The sequence below is a fragment of the Salmo salar genome, chromosome 06, assembly GCF_965601325.2.
Source record: "Salmo salar chromosome 06, fSalSal1, whole genome shotgun sequence".
NCBI classification, from domain to species: Eukaryota; Metazoa; Chordata; class Actinopteri; order Salmoniformes; family Salmonidae; genus Salmo; species Salmo salar.
The window spans coordinates 385,001-412,500 of record NC_138296.1 but is presented as its reverse complement, the minus strand read 5'-3'; the positions used below and the strand labels follow the sequence as shown (position 1 = coordinate 412,500).

The window sequence follows — 27,500 nt, the reverse complement described above, 5'->3', positions numbered from 1 at the left end:
GAGACGGGGTGTGTGTGTGTGTGTGTGTGTGTGTGTCTCTGTGTGTGTGTGTCTCTCTGTGTGTGTCTCTCTCTGTGTGTGTGTGTGTGTGTGTGTGTGTGTGTGTGTGTGTGTGTGTGTGTGTGTGTGTGTGTGTGTGTGTGTGTGTGTGTGTGTGTGTGTGTGAGAGACAGGGCAGTTCATCACCTGCTAGTTATATAATCCCCTGACGGGAACAGTGCCAATGCCGTTTCCTAGGTAACCACCGGCTGTATTCACCAGACAGTGATTTATATACGACTACATGATCGTCCTATTTCACCGACTGGCACTGTTCAAATACAATCAAACTTTATTTAACAAGCGTTTACGATACATAATACAAGGAAATAATAATATATTTAATCTGTCTGTCGTTCCGTCTGTTTCAGAGCTCCTTGGTTCTGCTAAGAGGGTTAACGTCAACTTCCAGGATACAGACGGGTGAGGATACACACACACACACACACACACACACACACACACACACACGCACGCACACACACACACACACACACACACACACACACACACACACACACACACACACACACACAGAGAGAGACATGCACACACACACACACACACACACACACACAGAGACATGCACACACACACGCACACACACACCACGCACGCACGCACACACACGCACGCACACACACACACACACAGAGACACATACACACACGCACACACACACACACCACACACACACACACACACACACCACACAAACACGCACGCACACACACACACACACACAGAGACATGCACACACACACACACACACACACACACACACACACACGCACGCACACACGCACACACACACAAACACACAGAGACATGCACACACACACACACACACATACACACACACACACACATACACACACACACGCACACACACACACACACACACACGTGCACACACACACACACATACATACATAGTTATGAAGTCATAGTAGAACTGCTTGGTTTGTTCCAGTCATGAAGTCATAGTAGAACTGCTTGTGTCTTATTTTCTCTCTCTCTCTCTCTCTCTCTCTCTCTCTCTCTCTCTCTCTCTCTCTCGTTCTGATTATGAGGATGTCCCTGATAAATCGCAAAAACCCTTTCCCTTAATAACTTAAATAATGTGTGTGTGTGTGTGTGTAGGTTTGCTCCGCTGCACCATGCTGCTCTCAGTGGGAACCTGGAGCTCATCTCTCTGCTGTTGGAGTCACAAGCCGCCGTGGACATCAGGGACCAGAAGGGTGAGACAGACACACACACACACACACACACACACACACACTCAGACACACACACACACACACACACACACACACACACACACACACACACACACACACACACACACACACACACACACACACACACACACACACACACTCTCACACACACACACACACACACACACACATCTGTTACTACTGAACACACACACACACACACTCTGCCGTCCGTAGTCTGATTCTGCATGTCCCTCCGTGGTTGCCGTAGGGATGCGTCCACTGCACTACGCGGCGTGGCAGGGGAAGGCGGAGCCTATGAAGATGCTGCTGAAGTCTGGTTCGTCGGTCAACGGCCAATCAGACGAGGGACAGATCCCTCTGCACCTATCGGCGCAGCACGGACACTACGACGTGGTGAGTCACGTTTCCTGATGTTTAGCTACGGCTACAGGAAGTGTTTCTGCTATCGAATCCTAAATATCGTCTCCTGCCATTGAGCCCTGAAGCAAGGCACTTATTAAAACCCCTTAAAGTGCTCCAGGGGCGCTGGGCTACGCTCTTCCAACCTGTGTGGGTATGTAATCTTTGTCACGGGTGTCGTAAGGAGGAGAAGCGGACCAAAATGCAGCGTGTGTGTCGTTCCACCTTTTATTTACACTGTGAAACTATGCAATACATAAATATAAACTTGAATGACAAAAACAACAAACAAACCGTGACGAAGAGGTGAAACAGACACTGACTCAAAGATGACCTCCCACAAACCCAGGTGGAGAAGAAACCCTACTTAAGTATGATCTACAATTAGAGACAACGAGGACCAGCTGCCTCTAATTGGAGATCATCCCAAACAAAAACCCCAACATAGAAATACAAAACTAGAACCTGACAACATAGAAATAGAAAACATAGAAAAACACCCCCTGTCACGCCCTGACCTACTCTACCATAGAAAATAACATCTTACTATGGTCAGGACGTGACAAGAGGGGTCGGGGGGGGGCAGGTAGCCTAGTGGTTAGAGTGGAGGGGCGGCAGGTAGCCTAGTGGTTAGAGTGGAGGGGCGGCAGGTAGCCTAGTGGTTAGAGTGTAGAGGCGGCAGGTAGCCTAGTGGTTAGAGTGGAGGGGCGGCAGGTAGCCTAGTGGTTAGAGTGGAGGGGCGGCAGGTAGCCTAGTGGTTAGAGTGGAGGGGCGGCAGGTAGCCTAGTGGTTAGAGTGGAGAGGCGGCAGGTAGCCTAGTGGTTAGAGTGGAGGGGCGGCAGGTAGCCTAGTGGTTAGAGTGGAGGGGCGGCAGGTAGCCTAGTGGTTAGAGTGGAGGGGCGGCAGGTAGCCTAGTGGTTAGAGTGGAGGGACGGCAGGTAGCCTAGTGGTTAGAGTGGAGGGGAGGCAGGTAGCCTAGTGGTTAGAGTGGAGGGACGGCAGGTAGCCTAGTGGTTAGAGTGAATAAATAAATAAGAATTTGTTCTTTAACCAACTAGTTAAATTAAAGTTTAAGCTGAAGTCTAATCTCCTTGTGTTGTTGTTGTTGTTGTTGTTGTTGTTGTTATTGTTCCCCCAGTCTGAGATGTTGCTCCAGCATCAGTCTAATCCGTGTATAGTGGACAACGCAGGAAAGACTCCTCTCGATCTGGCCTGTGAGTTCGGCAGGGTCGGGGTGAGTATCTGACTGCTTGTACTACGGTGTGTGTGTGTGTGTGTGTGTGTGTGTGTGTGTGGTTAAAACTACTAGCCTGGGCTAACAGGTTAAAACTACTAGCCTTGGACTAGCAGGCTTGGTTAAAACTACTAGCCTTGGGATAACGGGCTAGGTTAAAACGAATAGCCTTGAGCTAACGGACTTGGTTAAAACTACTAGCCTGGGCTAACAGGTTAAAACTACTAGCCTTGGGCTAGCAGACTAGGTTAAAACTAATAGCCTTGGACTAGCAGGCTAGGTTAAAACTACTAGCCTTGGGATAGCAGGCTAGGTTATAACTACTAGCCTTGGGATAGCAGGCTAGGTTAAAACTACTAGCCTTGGGCTAGCAAGCTTGGTTAAAACTACTAGCCTTGGACTAGCAGGCTAGGTTAAAACTACTAGCCTTGGGATAGCAGGCTAGGTTAAAACTACTAGCCTTGGGATAGCAGGCTAGGTTAAAACTACTAGCCTTGGGATAGCAAGCTAGGTTAATTTCCATCCATGTCCATGATTAATATGCAACTAGCACACTACCAGAAAATGTTACCTTGTGATGGCCGGTGTGTGTGTAGGTGGTCCAGCCCCTCCTCAACAGTAACGTGTGTGTGTGTGTGTGTGTGTGTGTGTGTGTGTGTGTGTGTGTGTGTGTGTGTGTGTGTGTGTGTGTGTGTGTGTGTGTGTGTGTGTGTGTGTGTGTGTGTAGGTGGTCCAGCTACTCCTCAACAGTAACGTGTGTGTGTGTGTGTGTGTGTGTGTGTGTGTGTGTGTGTGTGTGTGTGTGTGTGTGTGTGTGTGTGTGTGTGTGTGTAGGTGGTCCAGCTACTCCTCAACAGTAACATGTGTGTTGCTCTGCTGGAACTGAAACCAGGAGATTCCACTGACCCCAATGGGACCTCTCCTCTACACCTGGCAGCCAAGAACGGACACATAGACATCATCAGGTAACTCTCTCACTCTCTCACTCCTTCCTTCCTTCCTTCCTTCCTTCCTTCCTTCCTTCCTTCCTTCCTTCCTTCCTTCCTTCCTTCCTTCCTTCCTTCCTTCCTTCCTTCCTTCCTTCCTTCCTTCCTCTCTCTTTCTCTCTCTCTTCTTCCTTCCTTCCTTCCTTCCTTCCTTCCTTCCTTCCTTCCTCACTCTTTCTCTCTCTCTCTCTCTCTCCTTCCTTCCTCTCTCTCTCTCTCCTTCCTCTCTCTTTCTCTCCTTCCTTCCTCTCTTTCTCTCTCTCTCTCCTTCCTTCCTTCCTCTCTTTCTCTTTCTCTCTCCTTCCTTCCTTCCTTCCTCTCTCTCTTTCTCTTTCTCTCTTCTTCCTTCCTTCCTCTCTCTCTCTCTCCTTCCTTCCTCTCTCTTTCTCTCCTTCCTTCCTCTCTCTTTCTCTCCTTCCTTCCTCTCTCTCTCTCCTTCCTTCCTTCCTCTCTTTCTCTTTCTCTCTCTTTCTCTCCTTCCTTCCTTCCTTCCTTCCTTCCTTCCTTCCTTCCTTCCTTCCTTCCTTCCTTCCTCTCTCTCTCTCTTTCTCTCTCTCCCTCCTTCCTTCCTTCCTCTCTCTCTCTCTCTCTCTCTATATCGGTCACATCAATAAATAACCCAGCCTTATATGGTCGTACTATAATTACACTATTTACTGGGCCAGATGGTTAACCATGTTAAGGTATATTGATAGTTGGAGTTTAGTATTTATTGGGCCAGATGGTTAACCATGTTAAGGTATATTGATAGTTCTAGTTTAGTATTTATTGGGCCAGATGGTTAACCATGTTAAGGTATATTGATAGTTGGAGTTTAGTATTTATTGGGCCAGATGGTTAACCATGTTAAGGTATATTGATAGTTGGAGTTTAGTATTTACTGGGCCAGATGGTTAACCATGTTAAGGTATATTGATAGTTGGAGTTTAGTATTTATTGGGCCAGATGGTTAACCATGTTAAGGTATATTGATAGTTGGAGTTTAGTATTTATTGGGCCAGATGGTTAACCATGTTAAGGTATATTGATAGTTCTAGTTTAGTATTTATTGGGCCAGATGGTTAACCATGTTAAGGTATATTGATAGTTCTAGTTTAGTATTTATTGGGCCAGATGGTTAACCATGTTAAGGTATATTGATAGTTGGAGTTTAGTATTTATTGGGCCAGATGGTTAACCATGTTAAGGTATATTGATAGTTCTAGTTTAGTATTTACTGGGCCAGATGGTTAACCATGTTAAGGTATATTGATAGTTGGAGTTTAGTATTTATTGGGCCAGATGGTTAACCATGTTAAGGTATATTGATAGTTCTAGTTTAGTATTTACTGGGCCAGATGGTTAACCATGTTAAGGTATATTGATAGTTGGAGTTTAGTATTTATTGGGCCAGATGGTTAACCATGTTAAGGTATATTGATAGTTCTAGTTTAGTATTTATTGGGCCAGATGGTTAACCATGTTAAGGTATATTGATAGTTCTAGTTTAGTATTTATTGGGCCAGATGGTTAACCATGTTAAGGTATATTGATAGTTCTAGTTTAGTATTTATTGGGCCAGATGGTTAACCATGTTAAGGTATATTGATAGTTGGAGTTTAGTATTTATTGGGCCAGATGGTTAACCATGTTAAGGTATATTGATAGTTCTAGTTTAGTATTTATTGGGCCAGATGGTTAACCATGTTAAGGTATATTGATAGTTGGAGTTTAGTATTTATTGGGCCAGATGGTTAACCATGTTAAGGTATATTGATAGTTCTAGTTTAGTATTTATTGGGCCAGATGGTTAACCATGTTAAGGTATATTGATAGTTCTAGTTTAGTATTTATTGGGCCAGATGGTTAACCATGTTAAGGTATATTGATAGTTCTAGTTTAGTATTTATTGGGCCAGATGGTTAAGCATGTTAGGGTATATTGATAGTTGGAGTTTAGTATTTATTGGGCCAGATGGTTAACCATGTTAAGGTATATTGATAGTTCTAGTTTAGTATTTATTGGGCCAGATGGTTAAGCATGTTAAGGTATATTGATAGTTGGAGTTTAGTATTTATTGGGCCAGATGGTTAACCATGTTAAGGTATATTGATAGTTCTAGTTTAGTATTTACTGGGCCAGATGGTTAACCATGTTAAGGTATATTGATAGTTGGAGTTTAGTATTTACTGGGCCAGATGGTTAACCATGTTAAGGTATATTGATAGTTCTAGTTTAGTATTTATTGGGCCAGATGGTTAACCATGTTAAGGTATATTGATAGTTCTAGTTTAGTATTTATTGGGCCAGATGGTTAACCATGTTAAGGTATATTGATAGTTCTAGTTTAGTATTTATTGGGCCAGATGGTTAACCATGTTAAGGTATATTGATAGTTGGAGTTTAGTATTTACTGGGCCAGATGGTTAACCATGTTAAGGTATATTGATAGTTCTAGTTTAGTATTTACTGGGCCAGATGGTTAACCATGTTAAGGTATATTGATAGTTGGAGTTTAGTATTTATTGGGCCAGATGGTTAACCATGTTAAGGTATATTGATAGTTGGAGTTTAGTATTTATTGGGCCAGATGGTTAACCATGTTAAGGTATATTGATAGTTCTAGTTTAGTATTTATTGGGCCAGATGGTTAACCATGTTAAGGTATATTGATAGTTGGAGTTTAGTATTTATTGGGCCAGATGGTTAACCATGTTAAGGTATATTGATAGTTCTAGTTTAGTATTTATTGGGCCAGATGGTTAACCATGTTAAGGTATATTGATAGTTGGAGTTTAGTATTTACTGGGCCAGATGGTTAACCATGTTAAGGTATATTGATAGTTGGAGTTTAGTATTTACTGGGCCAGATGGTTAACCATGTTAAGGTATATTGATAGTTGGAGTTTAGTATTTATTGGGCCAGATGGTTAACCATGTTAAGGTATATTGATAGTTGGAGTTTAGTATTTACTGGGCCAGATGGTTAACCATGTTAAGGTATATTGATAGTTGGAGTTTAGTATTTACTGGGCCAGATGGTTAACCATGTTAAGGTATATTGATAGTTCTAGTTTAGTATTTATTGGGCCAGATGGTTAACCATGTTAAGGTATATTGATAGTTCTAGTTTAGTATTTATTGGGCCAGATGGTTAACCATGTTAAGGTATATTGATAGTTCTAGTTTAGTATTTATTGGGCCAGATGGTTAACCATGTTAAGGTATATTGATAGTTCTAGTTTAGTATTTATTGGGCCAGATGGTTAACCATGTTAAGGTATATTGATAGTTCTAGTTTAGTATTTATTGGGCCAGATGGTTAACCATGTTAAGGTATATTGATAGTTGGAGTTTAGTATTTATTGGGCCAGATGGTTAACCATGTTAAGGTATATTGATAGTTCTAGTTTAGTATTTACTGGGCCAGATGGTTAACCATGTTAAGGTATATTGATAGTTGGAGTTTAGTATTTATTGGGCCAGATGGTTAACCATGTTAAGGTATATTGATAGTTCTAGTTTAGTATTTATTGGGCCAGATGGTTAACCATGTTAAGGTATATTGATAGTTGGAGTTTAGTATTTATTGGGCCAGATGGTTAACCATGTTAAGGTATATTGATAGTTCTAGTTTAGTATTTATTGGGCCAGATGGTTAACCATGTTAAGGTATATTGATAGTTCTAGTTTAGTATTTATTGGGCCAGATGGTTAAGCATGTTAGGGTATATTGATAGTTGGAGTTTAGTATTTATTGGGCCAGATGGTTAACCATGTTAAGGTATATTGATAGTTCTAGTTTAGTATTTATTGGGCCAGATGGTTAAGCATGTTAGGGTATATTGATAGTTGGAGTTTAGTATTTATTGGGCCAGATGGTTAACCATGTTAAGGTATATTGATAGTTCTAGTTTAGTATTTACTGGGCCAGATGGTTAACCATGTTAAGGTATATTGATAGTTCTAGTTTAGTATTTACTGGGCCAGATGGTTAACCATGTTAAGGTATATTGATAGTTGGAGTTTAGTATTTACTGGGCCAGATGGTTAACCATGTTAAGGTATATTGATAGTTCTAGTTTAGTATTTATTGGGCCAGATGGTTAACCATGTTAAGGTATATTGATAGTTCTAGTTTAGTATTTATTGGGCCAGATGGTTAACCATGTTAAGGTATATTGATAGTTCTAGTTTAGTATTTATTGGGCCAGATGGTTAACCATGTTAAGGTATATTGATAGTTGGAGTTTAGTATTTATTGGGCCAGATGGTTAACCATGTTAAGGTATATTGATAGTTGGAGTTTAGTATTTACTGGGCCAGATGGTTAACCATGTTAAGGTATATTGATAGTTCTAGTTTAGTATTTATTGGGCCAGATGGTTAACCATGTTAAGGTATATTGATAGTTCTAGTTTAGTATTTATTGGGCCAGATGGTTAACCATGTTAAGGTATATTGATAGTTGGAGTTTAGTATTTATTGGGCCAGATGGTTAACCATGTTAAGGTATATTGATAGTTGGAGTTTAGTATTTATTGGGCCAGATGGTTAACCATGTTAAGGTATATTGATAGTTGGAGTTTAGTATTTATTGGGCCAGATGGTTAACCATGTTAAGGTATATTGATAGTTGGAGTTTAGTATTTATTGGGCCAGATGGTTAACCATGTTAAGGTATATTGATAGTTGGAGTTTAGTATTTATTGGGCCAGATGGTTAACCATGTTAAGGTATATTGATAGTTCTAGTTTAGTATTTATTGGGCCAGATGGTTAACCATGTTAAGGTATATTGATAGTTCTAGTTTAGTATTTACTGGGCCAGATGGTTAACCATGTTAAGGTATATTGATAGTTGGAGTTTAGTATTTATTGGGCCAGATGGTTAACCATGTTAAGGTATATTGATAGTTCTAGTTTAGTATTTATTGGGCCAGATGGTTAACCATGTTAAGGTATATTGATAGTTGGAGTTTAGTATTTATTGGGCCAGATGGCAAATGAAATGTGTTTCAGTTTGTGGCTGCGTGGTAATTATTTTTGTGTTTGGACAAATGTGCTCAAATCTGTCATGATGAACATATTTGAGCCAAATAAATGTATAAAACAATTATTTAAAAAAAAATCTGTGTGTTGTGTTGTGTTGTGTTTGTGTATGTTGTGTGTGTGTGTGTGTGTGTGTGTGTGTGTGTATGTTGTGTGTGTGTTGTGTGTGTGTGTGTATGTTGTGTGTGTGTATGTTGTGTGTGTGTGTGTATATGTTGTGTGTGTGTGTGTGTGTGTGTGTGTGTGTGTGTGTGTGTGTGTGTTGTGTGTGTGTGTGTGTGTGTGTGTGTGTGTGTGTGTGTGTGTGTGTGTGTGTGTGTGTGTGTGTGTGTGTGTGTGTGTGTGTGTGTTGTTGTCCCCAGGCTGTTGATCCAGTCTGGCATAGACATCAACAGACAGACCAAGGCTGGCACGGCCCTGCATGAAGCAGCTCTCTGTGGGAAGACTGAGGCTGTTCGCCTCCTGCTGGATGTAAGAGGAACTACAACTAACCCTTAATCATTAACCCCTGACCCCTTAGCCCTGACCCCTAATCCCTGACCCCTAATCCCTGACCCCTAATCCCTGCATGAGGCAGAGCTCTGTGGGAAGGCATGAGGGCTGTACGCCCCCTGCTGGATGTAAGAGGAATTACAACTCATACAAGATCGTTCCCTTAGCAGGCAGCAGTCCAACACTAACTAACCCGATGTGACCTTGATTCGTTCCCTTAGCAGGCAGCAGTCCAACACTAACTAACCCGATGTGACCTTGATTCGTTCCCTTGGCAGGCAGCAGTCCAACACTAACTAACCCGATGTGGCCTTAATTCGTTCCCTTAGCAGGCAGCAGTCCAACACTAACTAACCCGATGTGGCATTGATTCGTTCCCTTAGCAGGCTGCAGTCCAACACTAACTAACCCGATGTGGCCTTGATTCGTTCCCTTTCTCAGAATGAACTCTCTTTTAAACACCTCAACAGTTCAGCCTCACTTCTGCCTTATTTCTGTAAATGTGACACTAATGCAGGGTTATAACCAGGGTAGAGGGCACTAGTGCAGGGTTATAACCAGGGTAGAGGGATCTAGTGCAGGGTTATAACCAGGGTAGAGGGCACTAGTGCAGGGTTATAACCAGGGTAGGGGAACTAGTGCAGGGTTATAACCAGGGTAGAGGGCACTAGTGCAGGGTTATAACCAGGGTAGAGAGCACTAGTGCAGGGTTATAACCAGGGTAGGGGCCCTAGTGCAGGGTTATAACCAGGGTAGAGGAAATAGTGCAGGGTTATAACCAGGGTAGGGGAACTAGTGCAGGGTTATAACCAGGGTAGGGGCACTGGTGCAGGGTTATAACCAGGGTAGAGGGCACTAGTGCAGGGTTATAACCAGGGTAGGGGAACTAGTGCAGGGTTATAACCAGGGTAGGGGGACTAGTGCAGGGTTATAACCAGGGTAGAGGAAATAGTGCAGGGTTATAACCAGGGTAGAGGTACTAGTGCAGGGTTATAACCAGGGTAGGGATACTAGTGCAGGGTTATAACCAGGGTAGAGGGCTCTAGTGCAGGGTTATAACCAGGGTAGAGGCACTAGTGCAGGGTTATAACCAGGGTAGAGGTACTAGTGCAGGGTTATAACCAGGGTAGAGCCACTAGTGCAGGGTTATAACCAGGGTAGAGGGACTAGTGAAGGGTTATAACCAGGGTAGAGGGACTTGTGAAGGGTTATAACCAGGGTAGAGGCACTAGTGAAGGGTTATAACCAGGGTAGGGGGACTAGTGCAGGGTTATAACCAGGGTAGAGGGCTCTAGTGCGGGGTTATAACCAGGGTAGAGGGCTCTAGTGCAGGGTTATAACCAGGGTAGAGGGCTCTAGTGCAGGGTTATAACCAGGGTAGAGGGACTTGTGAAGGGTTATAACCAGGGTAGAGGCACTAGTGAAGGGTTATAACCAGGGTAGAGGGACTTGTGAAGGGTTATAACCAGGGTAGAGGCACTAGTGAAGGGTTATAACCAGGGTAGGGGAACTAGTGCAGGGTTATAACCAGGGTAGAGGGACTAGTGAAGTGTTATAACCAGGGTAGGGGTACTAGTGCAGGTTTATAACCAGGGTAGAGGAACTAGTGCAGGGTTATAACCAGGGTAGAGGGCACTAGTGCAGGGTTATAACCAGGGTAGAGGGTACTAGTGCAGGGTTATAACCAGGGTACGGGCACTAGTGCAGGGTTATAACCAGGGTAGAGGCACGAGTGAAGGGTTATAACCAGGGTAGGGGCACTAGTGCAGGTTTATAACCAGGGTAGAGGGCACTAGTGCAGGGTTATAACCAGGGTAGGGAAACTAGTGCAGGGTTATAACCAGGGTAGAGGGCACTAGTGCAGGGTTATAACCAGGGTAGAGGTACTAGTACAGGGTTATAACCAGGGTAGAGCCACTAGTGCAGGGTTATAACCAGGGTAGAGGGCTCTAGTGCGGGGTTATAACCAGGGTAGAGGGCACTAGTGCAGGGTTATAACCAGGGTAGAGGGCTCTAGTGCGGGGTTATAACCAGGGTAGAGGGCTCTAGTGCAGGGTTATAACCAGGGTAGAGGGCACTAGTGCAGGGTTATAACCAGGGTAGAGGTTACTAGTGCAGGGTTATAACCAGGGTAGGGGCACTAGTGCAGAGTTATAACCAGGGTAGAGGGACTAGTGAAGGGTTATAACCAGGGTAGAGGCACTAGTGCAGGGTTATAACCAGGGTAGTCGACCGTTCCATTTAAATTTCGGTCGATTCAGAAAGTATACCAAATTTAATCCCACGTTGAAAACAATAGGGAACTGCAGTGTACTTCCTGAATCGACTGTAATTGACGTGTAATTGATCCCGACCCTGGTCGTTATAGAAGCCGTAACCCTGAGCCTTGACTTCCTGTGCAGGGTTATAACCAGGGTAGGTGGTCGTTATGGAAGCCGTAACCCTGAGCCTTGTCCCTACAGAGTGGAATCAACACAGTGTACTTCCTGTGCAGGGTTATAACCAGGGTAGGTGGTGGTTATAGAAGCCGTAACCCTGAGCCTTGTCCCTACAGAGTGGAATCAACACAGTGTACTTCCTGTGCAGGGTTATAACCAGGGTAGGTGGTGGTTATAGAAGCCGTAACCCTGAGCCGTGTCCCTACAGAGTGGAATCAACACAGTGTACTTCCTGTGCAGGGTTATAACCAGGGTAGGTGGTGGTTATAGAAGCCGTAACGCTGAGCCGTGTCCCTACAGAGTGGAATCAACACAGTGTACTTCCTGTGCAGGGTTATAACCAGGGTAGGTGGTGGTTATAGAAGCCGTAACGCTGAGCCTTGTCCCTACAGAGTGGAATCAACGCAGCGGTGAGAAACACCTACAGCCAAACAGCCCTGGATATCGTTTACCAGTTCTCTGCTTCACAGGCCAGCCGGGAGATCAAACAGCTACTCAGAGGTACAGGGGGGGATGTGTGTGTGTGTGTGTGTTTCTGTGTGTGTTTCTGTGTGTGTGTGTGTGTTTCTGTGTGTGTGTGTGTGTGTGTTTCTGTGTGTCTGTGTGTGTGTCTGTGTGTGTGTGTGTGTGTGTGTGTGTGTGGTGTGTGTGTGTGTGTGTGTGTGTTTCAAATTTCAAATAAAATAAAATTTATTTTTATATAGCCCTTCGTACATCAGCTGATATTCTCAAAGTGCTGTACAGAAACCCAGCCTAAAACCCCAAACAGCAAGCAAAGCATGTGAAAGAAGCACGGTGGCTAGGAAAAACTCCCTAGGAAAAACTCCCTAGAAAGGCCAAAAACCTAGGAAGAAACCTAGAGAGGAACCAGGCTATGAGGGGTGGCCAGTCCTCTTCTGGCTGTGCAGGGTGGATATTATAACAGAACATGGTCAAAATGTTAAAATGTTAAAATGTTCATAAATGACCAGCATGGTCAAATAATAATAATCATAGTAGTTGTCGAGGGTGCAACAAGCACGTCCGGTGAACAGGTCAGGGTTCCATAGCCGCAGGCAGAACAGTTGAAACTGGAGCAGCAGCACGGCCAGGTGGACTGGGGACAGCAAGGAGTCATCATACCAGGTAGTCCTGAGGCATGGTCCTAGGGCTCAGGTCCTCCGAGAGAAAGACAGAAAGAGAGAAAGAGAGAATTAGAGAGAGCATATTTAAATACACACAGGACACCGGATAAGACAAGAGAAATACTCCAGATGTAACAGACTGACCCTAGCCCCCCGACACATAAACTACTGCAGCATAAATACTGGAGGCTGAGACAGGAGGGATCAGAAGACACTGTGGCCCCATCCGATGATACCCCCGGACAGGGCCAAACAGGCAGGATATAACCCCACCCACTTTGCCAAAGCACAGCCCCCACACCACTAGAGGGATGTCTCCAACCACCAACTTACCGTCCTAAGACAAGGCCGAGTATAGCCCACAACGATCTCCGCCATGGCACAACCCAAGGGGGGGGCGCCAACCCAGACAGGAAGACCACGTCAGTGACTCAACCCACTCAAGTGACGCACCCCTCCCATGGACGGCATGGAAGAACACCAATAAGCCAGTGACTCAGCCCCTGTAATAGGGTTAGAGGCAGAGAATCCCAGTGGAAAGAGGGGAACCGGCAAGGCAGAGACAGCAAGGGCGGTTCGTTGCTCCAGCCTTTCCGTTCACCTTCACACTCCTGGGCCAGACTATACTTAATCATAGGACCTACTGAAGAGATAAGTCTTCAGTAAAGACTTAAAGGTTGAGACTGAGTCTGCGTCTCTCACATTGGTAGGCAGACCATTCCATAAAAATGGAGCTCTATAGGAGAAAGCCCTACCTCCAGCCGTTTGCTTAGAAATTCTAGGGACAATTAGGAGGCCTGCGTCTTGTGACCGTAGCGTACGTGTAGGTATGTACGGCAGGACCAAATCGGAAAGATAGGTAGGAGCAAGCCCATGTAATGCTTTGTAGGTTAGCAGTAAAACCTTGAAATCAGCCCTCGCCTTAACAGGAAGCCAGTGTAGGGAGGCTAGCACTGGAGTAATATGATCAAATTTTTTGGTTCTAGTCAGGATTCAAGCAGCCGTATTTAGCACTAACTGAAGTTTATTTAGTGCTTTATCCGGGTAGCCGGAAAGTAGAGCATTGCAGTAGTCCAGCCTAGAAGTAACAAAAGCATGGATACATTTTTCTGCGTCATTTTTGGACAGAAAATTTCTGATTTTTGCAATGTTACGTAGATGGAAAAAAGCTGTCCTTGAAACAGTCTTGATATGTTCTTCAAAAGAGAGATCAGGGTCCAGAGTAACGCCGAGGTCCTTCACAGTTTTATTTGAGACGACTGTACAGCCATCAAGATTCATTGTCAGATTCAACAGAAGATCTCTTTGTTTCTTGGGACCTAGAACAAGCATCTCTGTTTTGTCCGAGTTTAAAAGTAGAAAGTTTGCAGCCATCCACTTCTTTATGTCTGAAACACAGGCTTCTAGCGAGGGCAATTCTGGGGCTTCACCATGTTTCATTGAAATGTACAGCTGTGTGTCGTCCGCATAGCAGTGAAATTTAACATTATGTTTTCGAATGACATCCCCAAGAGGTAAAATATATAGTGAAAACAATAGTGGTCCTAAAACGGAACCTTGAGGAACACCGAAATTTACAATTGATTTGTCAGAGGACAAACCATTCACAGAGATTAGATATCTTTCCGACAGATAAGATCTATGTGTGTGTGTGTGTGTGTGTGTGTGTGTGCATGCCTGAGTGTCCCTGTGTGTGTGTGTGTGTGTGTGTGTGTGCGCGGTGTGGTGTGTGTGTGTGTGTGTGTGTGTGTGTGTGTAAGTGCGGTGTGTGTGTGCGTGTAAGTGCGGTGTGTGTAAGTGCAGTGTGTGTGTGTGTGTGTGCCTGTGTGTGTGTGTGTGTAAGTTCGGGGTGTATGTGTGTATATGTGTGTGTGTGTGTGTGTGTGTGTGTGTGTGTGTGTGTGTGTGTGTGTGTGTGTGTGTGTGTGTGTGTGTGTGTGTGTGTGTGTGTGTGTGTGTGTGTGTGTTGTCTCCCCAGAGATATTAAAGCAGCATGTCTCTCTCAGATGCCTCAGCAGCCCTCCAGGTCAGGGCCTTAAAGGATTACTGCAACAACTACGACCTGACCAGCCTCAACATCAAGGCTGGAGACGTCATCACGGTAGACACACACACACACACACACACACACACACACACACACACACACACACACACACACACACACACACACACACACACACACACACACACACACACACGGCCCTGAGTCAGAGTGTACAGGAGATAACAGGAACAGGTAGAGAAGGATAGATACAGAAGATAAGAGGTACAGTTAGAGAAGGATATATACAGGGGATAACAGGAACAGGTAGAGAAGGATAGATACAGGAGATAAGAGGTACAGTTAGAGAAGGATATATACAGGGGATAACAGGAACAGGTAGAGAAGGATAGATACAGGAGATAAGAGGTACAGTTAGAGAAGGATATATACAGGGGATAACAGGAACAGGTAGAGAAGGATAGATACAGGAGATAACAGGAACAGTTAGAGAAGGATAGAGGATAGATACAGAAGATAACAGGAACAATTAGAGAAGGATAGATACAGGAACAGAGTGGATAACAGGAACAGTTAGAGAAGGATAGAGGATAGATACAGGAGATAACAGGAACAATTATCTCTGTTTATTCTATTCTACTGTTCTCTGTTTATTCTATTCTACTGTTCTCTGTTCATTCTATTCTGCTGTTCTCTGTTTATTCTATTCTACTCTGCTATGTTGAATGTATTACTTGTTCTCTCTGGCAGGTTCTCGAGCAGCATGTTGATGGGCGCTGGAAGGGCTGTATCCATGACAACCGTACAGGAAATGACCGCGTGGGCTACTTCCCTTCTACGATAGTGGAGGTCATCAACAAGAGAACAGGTGAGTATTTGTGTCTGTGTGTGTGCGGGTTCTTTTGTATTCTCGGGAATTATCCTTTAACCTGCGGTACAGCCCTGTTAGAGTCCTTTAACCTGCGGTACAGCCCTGTTAGAGTCCTTTAACCTGCGGTACAGCCCCGTTAGAGTCCTTTAACCTGCGGTACAGCCCTGTTAGAGTCCTTTAACCTGCGGTACAGCCCCGTTAGAGTCCTTTAACCTGCGGTACAGCCCTGTTAGAGTCCTTTAACCTGCGGTACAGCCCTGTTAGAGTCCTTTAACCTGCGGTACAGCCCTGTTAGAGTCCTTTAACCTGCGGTACAGCCCTGTTAGAGTCCTTTAACCTGCGGTACAGCCCTGTTAACCTGCGGTACAGCCCTGTTAGAGTCCTTTAACCTGCAGTACAGCCCTGTTAGAGTCCTTTAACCTGCAGTACAGCCCTGTTAGAGTCCTTTAACCTGCGGTACAGCCCTGTTAGAGTCCTTTAACCTGCGGTACAGCCCTGTTAGAGTCCTTTAACCTGCGGTACAGCCCCGTTAGAGTCCTTTAACCTGCGGTACAGCCCTGTTAGAGTCCTTTAACCTGCGGTACAGCCCCGTTAGAGTCCTTTAACCTGCGGTACAGCCCCGTTAGAGTCCTTTAACCTGCGGTACAGCCCTGTTAGAGTCCTTTAACCTGCGGTACAGCCCTGTTAGAGTCCTTTAACCTGCGGTAAAGCCCTGTTAGAGTCCTTTAACCTGAGGTACAGCCCCGTTAGAGTCCTTTAACCTGCGGTACGGCCCCGTTAGAGTCCTTTAACCTGCGGTACGGCCCCGTTAGAGTCCTTTAACCTGCGGTACGGCCCCGTTAGAGTCCTTTAACCTGCGGTACGGCCCCGTTAGAGTCCTTTAACCTGCGGTACGGCCCCGTTAGAGTCCTTTAACCTGCGGTACGGCCCCGTTAGAGTCCTTTAACCTGCGGTACGGCCCCGTTAGAGTCCTTTAACCTGCGGTACGGCCCCGTTAGAGTCCTTTAACCTGCGGTACGGCCCCGTTAGAGTCCTTTAACCTGCGGTACGGCCCCGTTAGAGTCCTTTAACCTGCGGTACAGCCCTGTTAGAGTCCTTTAACCTGCGGTACAGCCCCGTTAGAGTCCTTTAACCTGCGGTACAGCCCTGTTAGAGTCCTTTAACCTGCGGTACAGCCCTGTTAGAGTCCTTTAACCTGCGGTACAGCCCTGTTAGAGTCATTTAACCTGCGGTACAGCCCTGTTAGAGTCCTTTAACCTGCGGTACAGCCCTGTTAGAGTCCTTTAACCTGCGGTACAGCCCTGTTAGAGTCCTTTAACCTGCGGTACAGCCCTGTTAGAGTCCTTTAACCTGCGGTACAGCCCTGTTAGAGTCCTTTAACCTGCGGTACAGCCCCGTTAGAGTCCTTTAACCTGCGGTACAGCCCCGTTAGAGTCCTTTAACCTGCGGTACAGCCCCGTTAGAGTCCTTTAACCTGCGGTACAGCCCCGTTAGAGTCCTTTAACCTGCGGTACAGCCCCGTTAGAGTCCTTTAACCTGCGGTACAGCCCCGTTAGAGTCCTTTAACCTGCGGTACAGCCCCGTTAGAGTCCTTTAACCTGCGGTACAGCCCCGTTAGAGTCCTTTAACCTGCGGTACAGCCCCGTTAGAGTCCTTTAACCTGCGGTACAGCCCAGTTAGAGTCCTTTAACCTGCGGTACAGCCCCGTTAGAGTCCTTTAACCTGCGGTACAGCCCGAGGCGGGTGGTAGAGTCCTTTAACCTGCGGTACAGCCCCGTTAGAGTCCTTTAACCTGCGGTACAGCCCCGTTAGAGTCCTTTAACCTGCGGCGGGTAGGCAGCGGCGGCCGTTAGAGTCCTTTAACCTGCGGTACGGCCCCGTTAGAGTCCTTTAACCTGCGGTACGGCCCCGTTAGAGTCCTTTAACCTGCGGTACGGCCCCGTTAGAGTCCTTTAACCTGCGGTACGGCCCCGTTAGAGTCCTTTAACCTGCGGTACGGCCCCGTTAGAGTCCTTTAACCTGCGGTACGGCCCCGTTAGAGTCCTTTAACCTGCGGTACGGCCCCGTTAGAGTCCTTTAACCTGCGGTACGGCCCCGTTAGAGTCCTTTAACCTGCGGTACGGCCCCGTTAGAGTCCTTTAACCTGCGGTACGGCCCCGTTAGAGTCCTTTAACCTGCGGTACGGCCCCGTTAGAGTCCTTTAACCTGCTGTACGGCCCCGTTAGAGTCCTTTAACCTGCTGTACGGCCCCGTTAGAGTCCTTTAACCTGCGGTACGGCCCCGTTAGAGTCCTTTAACCTGCGGTACGGCCCCGTTAGAGTCCTTTAACCTGCGGTACGGCCCCGTTAGAGTCCTTTAACCTGCGGTACGGCCCCGTTAGAGTCCTTTAACCTGCGGTACGGCCCCGTTAGAGTCCTTTAACCTGCGGTACAGCCCCGTTAGAGTCCTTTAACCTGCGGTACAGCCCCGTTAGAGTCCTTTAACCTGCTGTACAGCCCCGTTAGAGTCCTTTAACCTGCGGTACAGCCCCGTTAGAGTCCTTTAACCTGCGGTACAGCCCCGTTAGAGTCCTTTAACCTGCGGTACAGCCCCGTTAGAGTCCTTTAACCTGCGGTACAGCCCCGTTAGAGTCCTTTAACCTGCGGTACAGCCCCGTTAGAGTCCTTTAACCTGCAGTACAGCCCCGTTAGAGTCCTTTAACCTGCGGTACAGCCCTGTTAGAGTACTTTAACCTGCAGTACAGCCCTGTTAGAGTCCTTTAACCTTCTGTACAGCCCAGTTAGAGTCCTTTAACCTGCGGTACAGCCCTGTTAGAGTCCTTTAACCTGCGGTACAGCCCTGTTAGAGTCCTTTAACCTGAAAATACAGCCCTGTTAGAGTCCTTTAACCTGCAGTACAGCCCTGTTAGAGTCCTTTAACCTGCGGTACAGCCCTGTTAGAGTCCTTTAACCTGCGGTACAGCCCTGTTAGAGTCCTTTAACCTGCGGTACAGCCCCGTTAGAGTCCTTTAACCTGCGGTACAGCCCCGTTAGAGTCCTTTAACCTGCGGTACAGCCCCGTTAGAGTCCTTTAACCTGCGGTACAGCCCCGTTAGAGTCCTTTAACCTGCGGTACAGCCCCGTTAGAGTCCTTTAACCTGCGGTACAGCCCCGTTAGAGTCCTTTAACCTGCGGTACAGCCCCGTTAGAGTCCTTTAACCTGCAGTACAGCCCCGTTAGAGTCCTTTAACCTGCAGTACAGCCCCGTTAGAGTCCTTTAACCTTCTGTACGGCCCTGTTAGAGTCCTTTAACCTGCGGTACGGCCCCGTTAGAGTCCTTTAACCTGCGGTACAGCCCCGTTAGAGTCCTTTAACCTGCGGTACAGCCCCGTTAGTGTCCTTTAACCTGCGATACAGCCCCGTTAGAGTCCTTTAACCTGCGGTACAGCCCCGTTAGTGTCCTTTAACCTGCGGTACAGCCCCGTTAGAGTCCTTTAACCTGCGGTACAGCCCTGTTAGAGTCCTTTAACCTGCGGTACAGCCCTGTTAGAGTCCTTTAACCTGCGGTACAGCCCTGTTAGAGTCCTTTAACCTGCGGTACAGCCCTGTTAGAGTCCTTTAACCTGTGGTACAGCCCTGTTAGAGTCCTTTAACCTGCTGTACAGCCCTGTTAGAGTCCTTTAACCTGCGGTACAGCCCTGTTAGAGTCCTTTAACCTGCGGTACAGCCCCGTTAGAGTCCTTTAACCTGCGGGTACAGCCCCGTTAGAGTCCTTTAACCTGCGGTTCAGCCCTGTTAGAGTCCTTTAACCTGCGGTACAGCCCCGTTAGAGTCCTTTAACCTGCAGTACAGCCCTGTTAGAGTCCTTTAACCTGCTGTACAGCCCTGTTAGAGTCCTTTAACCTGTGGTACATTCCTGTTAGAGTCCTTTAACCTGCGGTACAGCCCTGTTAGAGTCCTTTAACCTGCGGTACAGCCCTGTTAGAGTCCTTTAACCTGCGGTACAGCCCTGTTAGAGTCCTTTAACCTGCGGTACAGCCCTGTTAGAGTCCTTTAACCTGCGGTACAGCCCTGTTAGAGTCCTTTAACCTGCGGTACAGCCCTGTTAGAGTCCTTTAACCTGCGGTACAGCCCTGTTAGAGTCCATTAACCTGCTGTACAGCCCTGTTAGAGTCCTTTAACCTGCACTACAGCCCTGTTAGAGTCCTTTAACCTGCGGTACAGCCCCGTTAGAGTCCTTTAACCTGCAGTACAGCCCTGTTAGAGTCCTTTAACCTGCGGTACAGCCCTGTTAGAGTCCTTTAACCTGCACTACAGCAGCGTGTGTGTCAGTGTTAGAGGGGATAGAGAGATGTTTCCTGCCTGTTGGGAGGGTCTCCAACTCAGCATGCCCAGACTGGGGCGGAGGGGAGGAGGGAGAGAGAGAGAGAGAGAGAGAGAGAGAGAGAGAGAGAGAGGAGAGAGAAGCCTTGCCCGTCTGCAGCAGAAGGGCTACATAGCTAACCCTTTACTTACCCTAATTTTCCTAACCTTAATCTAATTATCCTAACCTGAACCTAATTATCCTAACCTGCTGCATACGCTCTTCTTACCTTCACCAAATTATCCTAACCTGAACCAAATTATCCTAACCTGAACTTAATTATCCTAACCTGAACCTAATTATCCTAACCTTAACCTAATTATCCTAACCTGAACCTAATTATCCTAACCTGAACCTAATTATCCTAACCTTAACCTAATTATCCTAAACTTAACCTAATTATCCTAACCTCAACCTAATTATCCTAACCTTAACCTAATTATCCTGAACTTAACCTAATTATCCTAACCTTAACCTAATTATCCTAACCTGAACCTAATTATCCTAACCTGAACCTAATTATTCTAACCTGGACCTAATTATCCTAACCTGAACCTAATTATTCTAACCTGGACCTAATTATCCTAACCTGAACCTAATAATCCTAACCTTAACCAGTGGAGGCTGCTGATTGGACAACGGTTCATTATAATGGCTGGAACTGAGATAAAATGGAATGGAATCGAACCCCCTGGACACCATATGTTGGATGTATTTGCTACCGTTCCACTGATCCAGCTCCAGTCATTACCCTGAGCCCCTTCCTCCCCAATTAAGGTGCCACCAACCTCCTGTGCCTGACCTCCATCTAATGAAAAAGGAAAATCAGCCTGCTAGTCTACTGCTGACTGGACCATGTGACTAGGTGCTGTTCCTCGACTGAACCAGTAGAGGGAGCACTGAGTTCAATACAGGAAGAGTGACTGAGTCTATAACAGCTCTATCTATCTACCAGCTGCACTGAGTTCAATACAGGAAGGGAGGAGTCTATAACAGCTCTATCTATCTACCAGTTCAATACAGGAAGGGAGGAGTCTATAACAGCTCTATCTATCTACCAGCTCAATACAGGAAGGGAGGAGTCTATAACAGCTCTATCTATCTACCAGCTCAATACAGGAAGGGAGGAGTCTATAACAGCTCTATCTATCTACCAGCTCAATACAGGAAGAGTGACTGAGTCTATAACAGCTCTATCTATCTACCAGCTCAATACAGGAAGGGAGGAGTCTATAACAGCTCTATCTACCTACCAGCTGCACTGAGTTCAATACAGGAAGGGAGGAGTCTATAACAGCTCTATCTATCTACCAGCTCAATACAGGAAGAGTGACTGAGTCTATAACAGCTCTATCTATCTACCAGCTCAATACAGGAAGGGTGACTGAGTCCAATACAGCTCTATCTACCTACCAGCTCAATACAGGAAGGGTGACTGAGTCTATAACAGCTCTATCTATCTACCAGCTCAATACAGGAAGGGTGACTGAGTCTATAACAGCTCTATCTATCTACCAGCTCAATACAGGAAGGGAGGAGTCTATAAGAGCTCTATCTATCTACGAGTTCAATACAGGAAGGGTGACTGAGTCCAATACAGCTCTATCTATCTACCAGCTCAATACAGGAAGGGTGACTGAGTCTATAACAGCTCTATCTATCTACCAGCTCAATACAGGAAGGGAGGAGTCTATTGCAGCTCTATCTATCTACCAGCTCAATACAGGAAGGGTGACTGAGTCTATAACAGCTCTATCTATCTACCAGCTCAATACAGGAAGGGTGACTGAGTCCAATACAGCTCTATCTATCTACCAGCTCAATACAGGAAGAGTGACTGAGTCTATAACAGCTCTAGCTATCTACCAGCTCAATACAGGAAGGGTGACTGAGTCTATAACAGCTCTATCTATCTACCAGCTCAATACAGGAAGGGTGACTGAGTCCAATACAGCTCTATCTATCTACCAGCTCAATACAGGAAGGGAGGAGTCTATAACAGCTCTATCTATCTACCAGCTGCACTGAGTTCAATACAGGAAGGGAGGAGTCTATAACAGCTCTATCTATCTACCAGCTCAATACAGGAAGGGTGACTGAGTCCAATACAGCTCTATCTATCTACCAGCTCAATACAGGAAGGGAGGAGTCTATAACAGCTCTATCTATCTACCAGCTGCACTGAGTTCAATACAGGAAGGGAGGAGTCTATAACAGCTCTATCTATCTACCAGCTCAATACAGGAAGGGTGACTGAGTCCAATACAGCTCTATCTATCTACCAGCTTGTAGTTGTAGGTATCAGTCCATCTCCAGGTCACCAGAGTGTAGAGCGTCGGTGATGTAGGTGTAGAGACAGTCTGTATCGTGGAGGTTTATGGAGTTTACCGTAAACGACCTCCTGACCTCTAGAGGGCGTCGCCACGCTGTTCATCCATACATCAGGTCAGAGCTACACACCATCTAACCTACCTGGCGGTGTCATATCTATACCTGGTGGTGTCATATCTACACCTGGTGGTGTCATATCTATATCTAGTGGTGTCATATCTATACCTAGTGATGTCATATCTATACCTGGTGGTGTCATATCTATACCTGGTGGTGTCATATCTATACCTAGTGGTGTCATATCTATACCTGGTGGTGTCATACCTAGTGGTGTCATACCTAGTGGTGTCATATCTAGTGGTGTCATATCTATACCTAGTGGTGTCATATCTATACCTAGTGGTGTCATATCTATACCTAGTGGTGTCATATCTAGTGGTGTCATATCTACACCTGGTGGTGTCATATCGAGTGGTGTCATTTCTACACCTGGTGGTGTCATATCTATATCTAGTGGTGTCATATCTATACCTAGTGGTGTCATATCTAGTGGTGTCATATCTATATCTAGTGGTGTCATATCTAGTGGTGTCATATCTACACCTAGTGGTGTCATATCTATCCCTAGTGGTGTTATATCTAGTGGTGTCATATCTATATCTAGTGGTGTCATATCTATATCTAGTGGTGTCATATCTATACCTAGTGGTGTCATATCTATACCTAGTGGTGTCATATCTATACCTAGTGGTGTCATATCTATACCCAGTGGTGTCATATCTATATCTAGTGGTGTCATATCTATATCTAGTGGTGTCATACCTAGTGGTGTCATATCTATACCTAGTGGTGTCATATCTATACCTAGTGGTGTCATATCTATACCTAGTGGTGTCATATCTATACCCAGTGGTGTCATATCTATACCCAGTGGTGTCATATCTATATCTAGTGGTGTCATATCTAGTGGTGTCATATCTATATCTAGTGGTGTCATATATAGTGGTGTCATATCTATATCTAGTGGTGTCATATCTATACCTAGTGGTGTCATATCTATATCTAGTGGTGTCATACCTAGTGGTGTCATATCTATACCTAGTGGTGTCATATCTATACCTAGTGGTGTCATATCTATACCTAGTGGTGTCATATCTATACCCAGTGGTGTCATATCTATACCCAGTGGTGTCATATCTATATCTAGTGGTGTCATATCTAGTGGTGTCATATCTATACCTAGTGGTGTCATATCTAGTGGTGTCATATCTATCCCTAGTGGTGTCATATCTATACCCAGTGGTGTCATATCCAGTGGTGTCATATCTATACCCAGTGGTGTCATATCTATACCTAGTGGTGTCATATCTAGTGGTGTTATATCTATCCCTAGTGGTGTCATATCTATCCCTAGTGGTGTCATATCTATCTCTAGTGGTGTCATATCTATATCTAGTGGTGTCATATCTAGTGGTGTCATATCTACACCTAGTGGTGTCATATCTATCCCTAGTGGTGTTATATCTAGTGGTGTCATATCTATATCTAGTGGTGTCATATAATATCTAGTGGTGTCATATCTATACCTAGTGGTGTCATATCTATACCTAGTGGTGTCATATCTATACCCAGTGGTGTCATATCTATACCCAGTGGTGTCATATCTATATCTAGTGGTGTCATATCTATATCTAGTGGTGTCATATCTATATCTAGTGGTGTCATACCTAGTGGTGTCATATCTATACCTAGTGGTGTCATATCTATACCTAGTGGTGTCATATCTATACCTAGTGGTGTCATATCTATACCCAGTGGTGTCATATCTATACCCAGTGGTGTCATATCTATATCTAGTGGTGTCATATCTAGTGGTGTCATATCTATATCTAGTGGTGTCATATCTAGTGGTGTCATATCTATATCTAGTGGTGTCATATCTATACCTAGTGGTGTCATATCTATATCTAGTGGTGTCATACCTAGTGGTGTCATATCTATACCTAGTGGTGTCATATCTATACCTAGTGGTGTCATATCTATACCTAGTGGTGTCATATCTATACCCAGTGGTGTCATATCTATATCTAGTGGTGTCATATCTAGTGGTGTCATATCTATACCTAGTGGTGTCATATCTAGTGGTGTCATATCTATCCCTAGTGGTGTCATATCTATACCCAGTGGTGTCATATCCAGTGGTGTCATATCTATACCCAGTGGTGTCATATCTATACCTAGTGGTGTCATATCTAGTGGTGTCATATCTATCCCTAGTGGTGTCATATCTATCCCTAGTGGTGTCATATCTATCTCTAGTGGTGTCATATCTATATCTAGTGGTGTCATATCTAGTGGTGTCATATCTACACCTAGTGGTGTCATATCTATCCCTAGTGGTGTCATATATATATATCTAGTGGTGTCATATCTACACCTAGTGGTGTCATATCTACACCTAGTGGTGTTATATCTATACCTAGTGGTGTCATATCTATACCTAGTGGTGTCATATCTAGTGGTGTCATATCTACACCTGGTGGTGTCATATCTAGTGGTGTCATATCTACACCTGGTGGTGTCATATCTATATCTAGTGGTGTCATATCTATACCTAGTGGTGTCATATCTAGTGGTGTCATATCTATATCTAGTGGTGTCATATCTAGTGGTGTCATATCTACACCTAGTGGTGTCATATCTATCCCTAGTGGTGTTATATCTAGTGGTGTCATATCTATATCTAGTGGTGTCATATCTATATCTAGTGGTGTCATATCTATACCTAGTGGTGTCATATCTATACCTAGTGGTGTCATATCTATACCTAGTGGTGTCATATCTATACCCAGTGGTGTCATATCTATATCTAGTGGTGTCATATCTATATCTAGTGGTGTCATATCTATATCTAGTGGTGTCATACCTAGTGGTGTCATATCTATACCTAGTGGTGTCATATCTATACCTAATGGTGTCATATCTATACGTAGTGGTGTCATAGCTATACCCAGTGGTGTCATATCTATATCTAGTGGTGTCATATCTAGTGGTGTCATATCTATATCTAGTGGTGTCATATCTAGTGGTGTCATATCTATATCTAGTGGTGTCATATCTATACCTAGTGGTGTCATATCTACACCTAGTGGTGTCATATCTATACCTAGTGGTGTCATATCTATACCTAGTGGTGTCATATCTATACCTAGTGGTGTCATATCTAGTGGTGTCATATCTACACCTGGTGGTGTCATATATAGTGGTGTCATATCTACACCTGGTGGTGTCATATCTATATCTAGTGGTGTCATATCTATACCTAGTGGTGTCATATCTAGTGGTGTCATATCTATATCTAGTGGTGTCATATCTAGTGGTGTCATATCTACACCTAGTGGTGTCATATCTATCCCTAGTGGTGTTATATCTAGTGGTGTCATATCTATATCTAGTGGTGTCATATCTATATCTAGTGGTGTCATATCTATACCTAGTGGTGTCATATCTATACCTAGTGGTGTCATATCTATACCTAGTGGTGTCATATCTATACCCAGTGGTGTCATATCTATATCTAGTGGTGTCATATCTATATCTAGTGGTGTCATATCTATATCTAGTGGTGTCATACCTAGTGGTGTCATATCTATACCTAGTGGTGTCATATCTATACCTAGTGGTGTCATATCTATACCTAGTGGTGTCATATCTATACCCAGTGGTGTCATATCTATATCTAGTGGTGTCATATCTAGTGGTGTCATATCTATATCTAGTGGTGTCATATCTAGTGGTGTCATATCTATATCTAGTGGTGTCATATCTATACCTAGTGGTGTCATATCTATATCTAGTGGTGTCATACCTAGTGGTGTCATATCTATACCTAGTGGTGTCATATCTATACCTAGTGGTGTCATATCTATACCCAGTGGTGTCATATCTATACCCAGTGGTGTCATATCTATATCTAGTGGTGTCATATCTAGTCGTGTCATATCTATACCTAGTGGTGTCATATCTAGTGGTGTCATATCTATCCCTAGTGGTGTCATATCTATACCCAGTGGTGTCATATCCAGTGGTGTCATATCTATACCCAGTGGTGTCATATTTATACCTAGTGGTGTCATATCTATACCTAGTGGTGTCATATCTATACCTGGTGGTGTCATATCTATATCTAGTGGTGTCATATCTAGTGGTGTCATATCTATATCTAGTGGTGTCATATCTATACCTAGTGGTGTCATATCTATCTCTAGTTGTGTCATATCTATATCTAGTGGTGTCATATCTAGTGGTTGCATATCTATACCTGGTGGTGTCATATCTATACCTGGTGGTGTCATATCTATACCCAGTGGTGTCATATCTATACCTAGTGGTGTCATATCTATACCTAGTGGTGTCATATCTATACCTGGTGGTGTCATATCTATATCTATTGGTGTCATATCTATACCTAGTGGTGTCATATCTAGTGGTGTCATATCTATACCTAGTGGTGTCATATCTATACCTAGTGGTGTCATATCTATACCTGGTGGTGTCATATCTATATCTAGTGGTGTCATATCTAGTGGTGTCATATCTATATTTAGTGGTGTCATATCTATACCTAGTGGTGTCATATCTATCCCTGGTGGTGTCATATCTATACCTGGTGGTGTCATATCTAGTGGTGTCATATCTAGTGGTGTCATATCTATATCTAGTGGTGTCATATCTATACCTAGTGGTGTCATATCTATACCTAGTGGTGTCATATCTATACCTAGTGGTGTCATATCTATACCTGGTGGTGTCATATCTATCTCTAGTTGTGTCATATCTATATCTAGTGGTGTCATATCTAGTGGTTGCATATCTATACCTGGTGGTGTCATATCTATACCTGGTGGTGTCATATCTATACCTAGTGGTGTCATATCTATACCTAGTGGTGTCATATCTATACCTA

The 27,500-nt window shown here is 44.6% G+C and overlaps 1 protein-coding gene across 6 annotated transcripts in view; it reads left to right on the top strand.

Annotated features, from left to right (window-relative positions):
- LOC106602073 (caskin-1) overlaps window positions 1–27,500 on the top strand; it is a 187,763-nt gene that overhangs the window by 42,391 nt on the left and 117,872 nt on the right. For all 6 annotated transcript variants that reach the window (XM_082976196.1, XM_082976195.1, XM_082976199.1 and 3 more), the window contains exons 2-10: window positions 411–462; window positions 1,183–1,280; window positions 1,531–1,676; window positions 2,821–2,916; window positions 3,751–3,881; window positions 9,295–9,403; window positions 12,255–12,363; window positions 14,993–15,087; window positions 15,742–15,859. In XM_082976196.1, coding sequence (XP_082832322.1) covers window positions 411–462; window positions 1,183–1,280; window positions 1,531–1,676; window positions 2,821–2,916; window positions 3,751–3,881; window positions 9,295–9,403; window positions 12,255–12,363; window positions 14,993–15,087; window positions 15,742–15,859 — 954 coding nt within the window. The remainder of the gene's footprint in view (window positions 1–410; window positions 463–1,182; window positions 1,281–1,530; window positions 1,677–2,820; window positions 2,917–3,750; window positions 3,882–9,294; window positions 9,404–12,254; window positions 12,364–14,992; window positions 15,088–15,741; window positions 15,860–27,500) is intronic.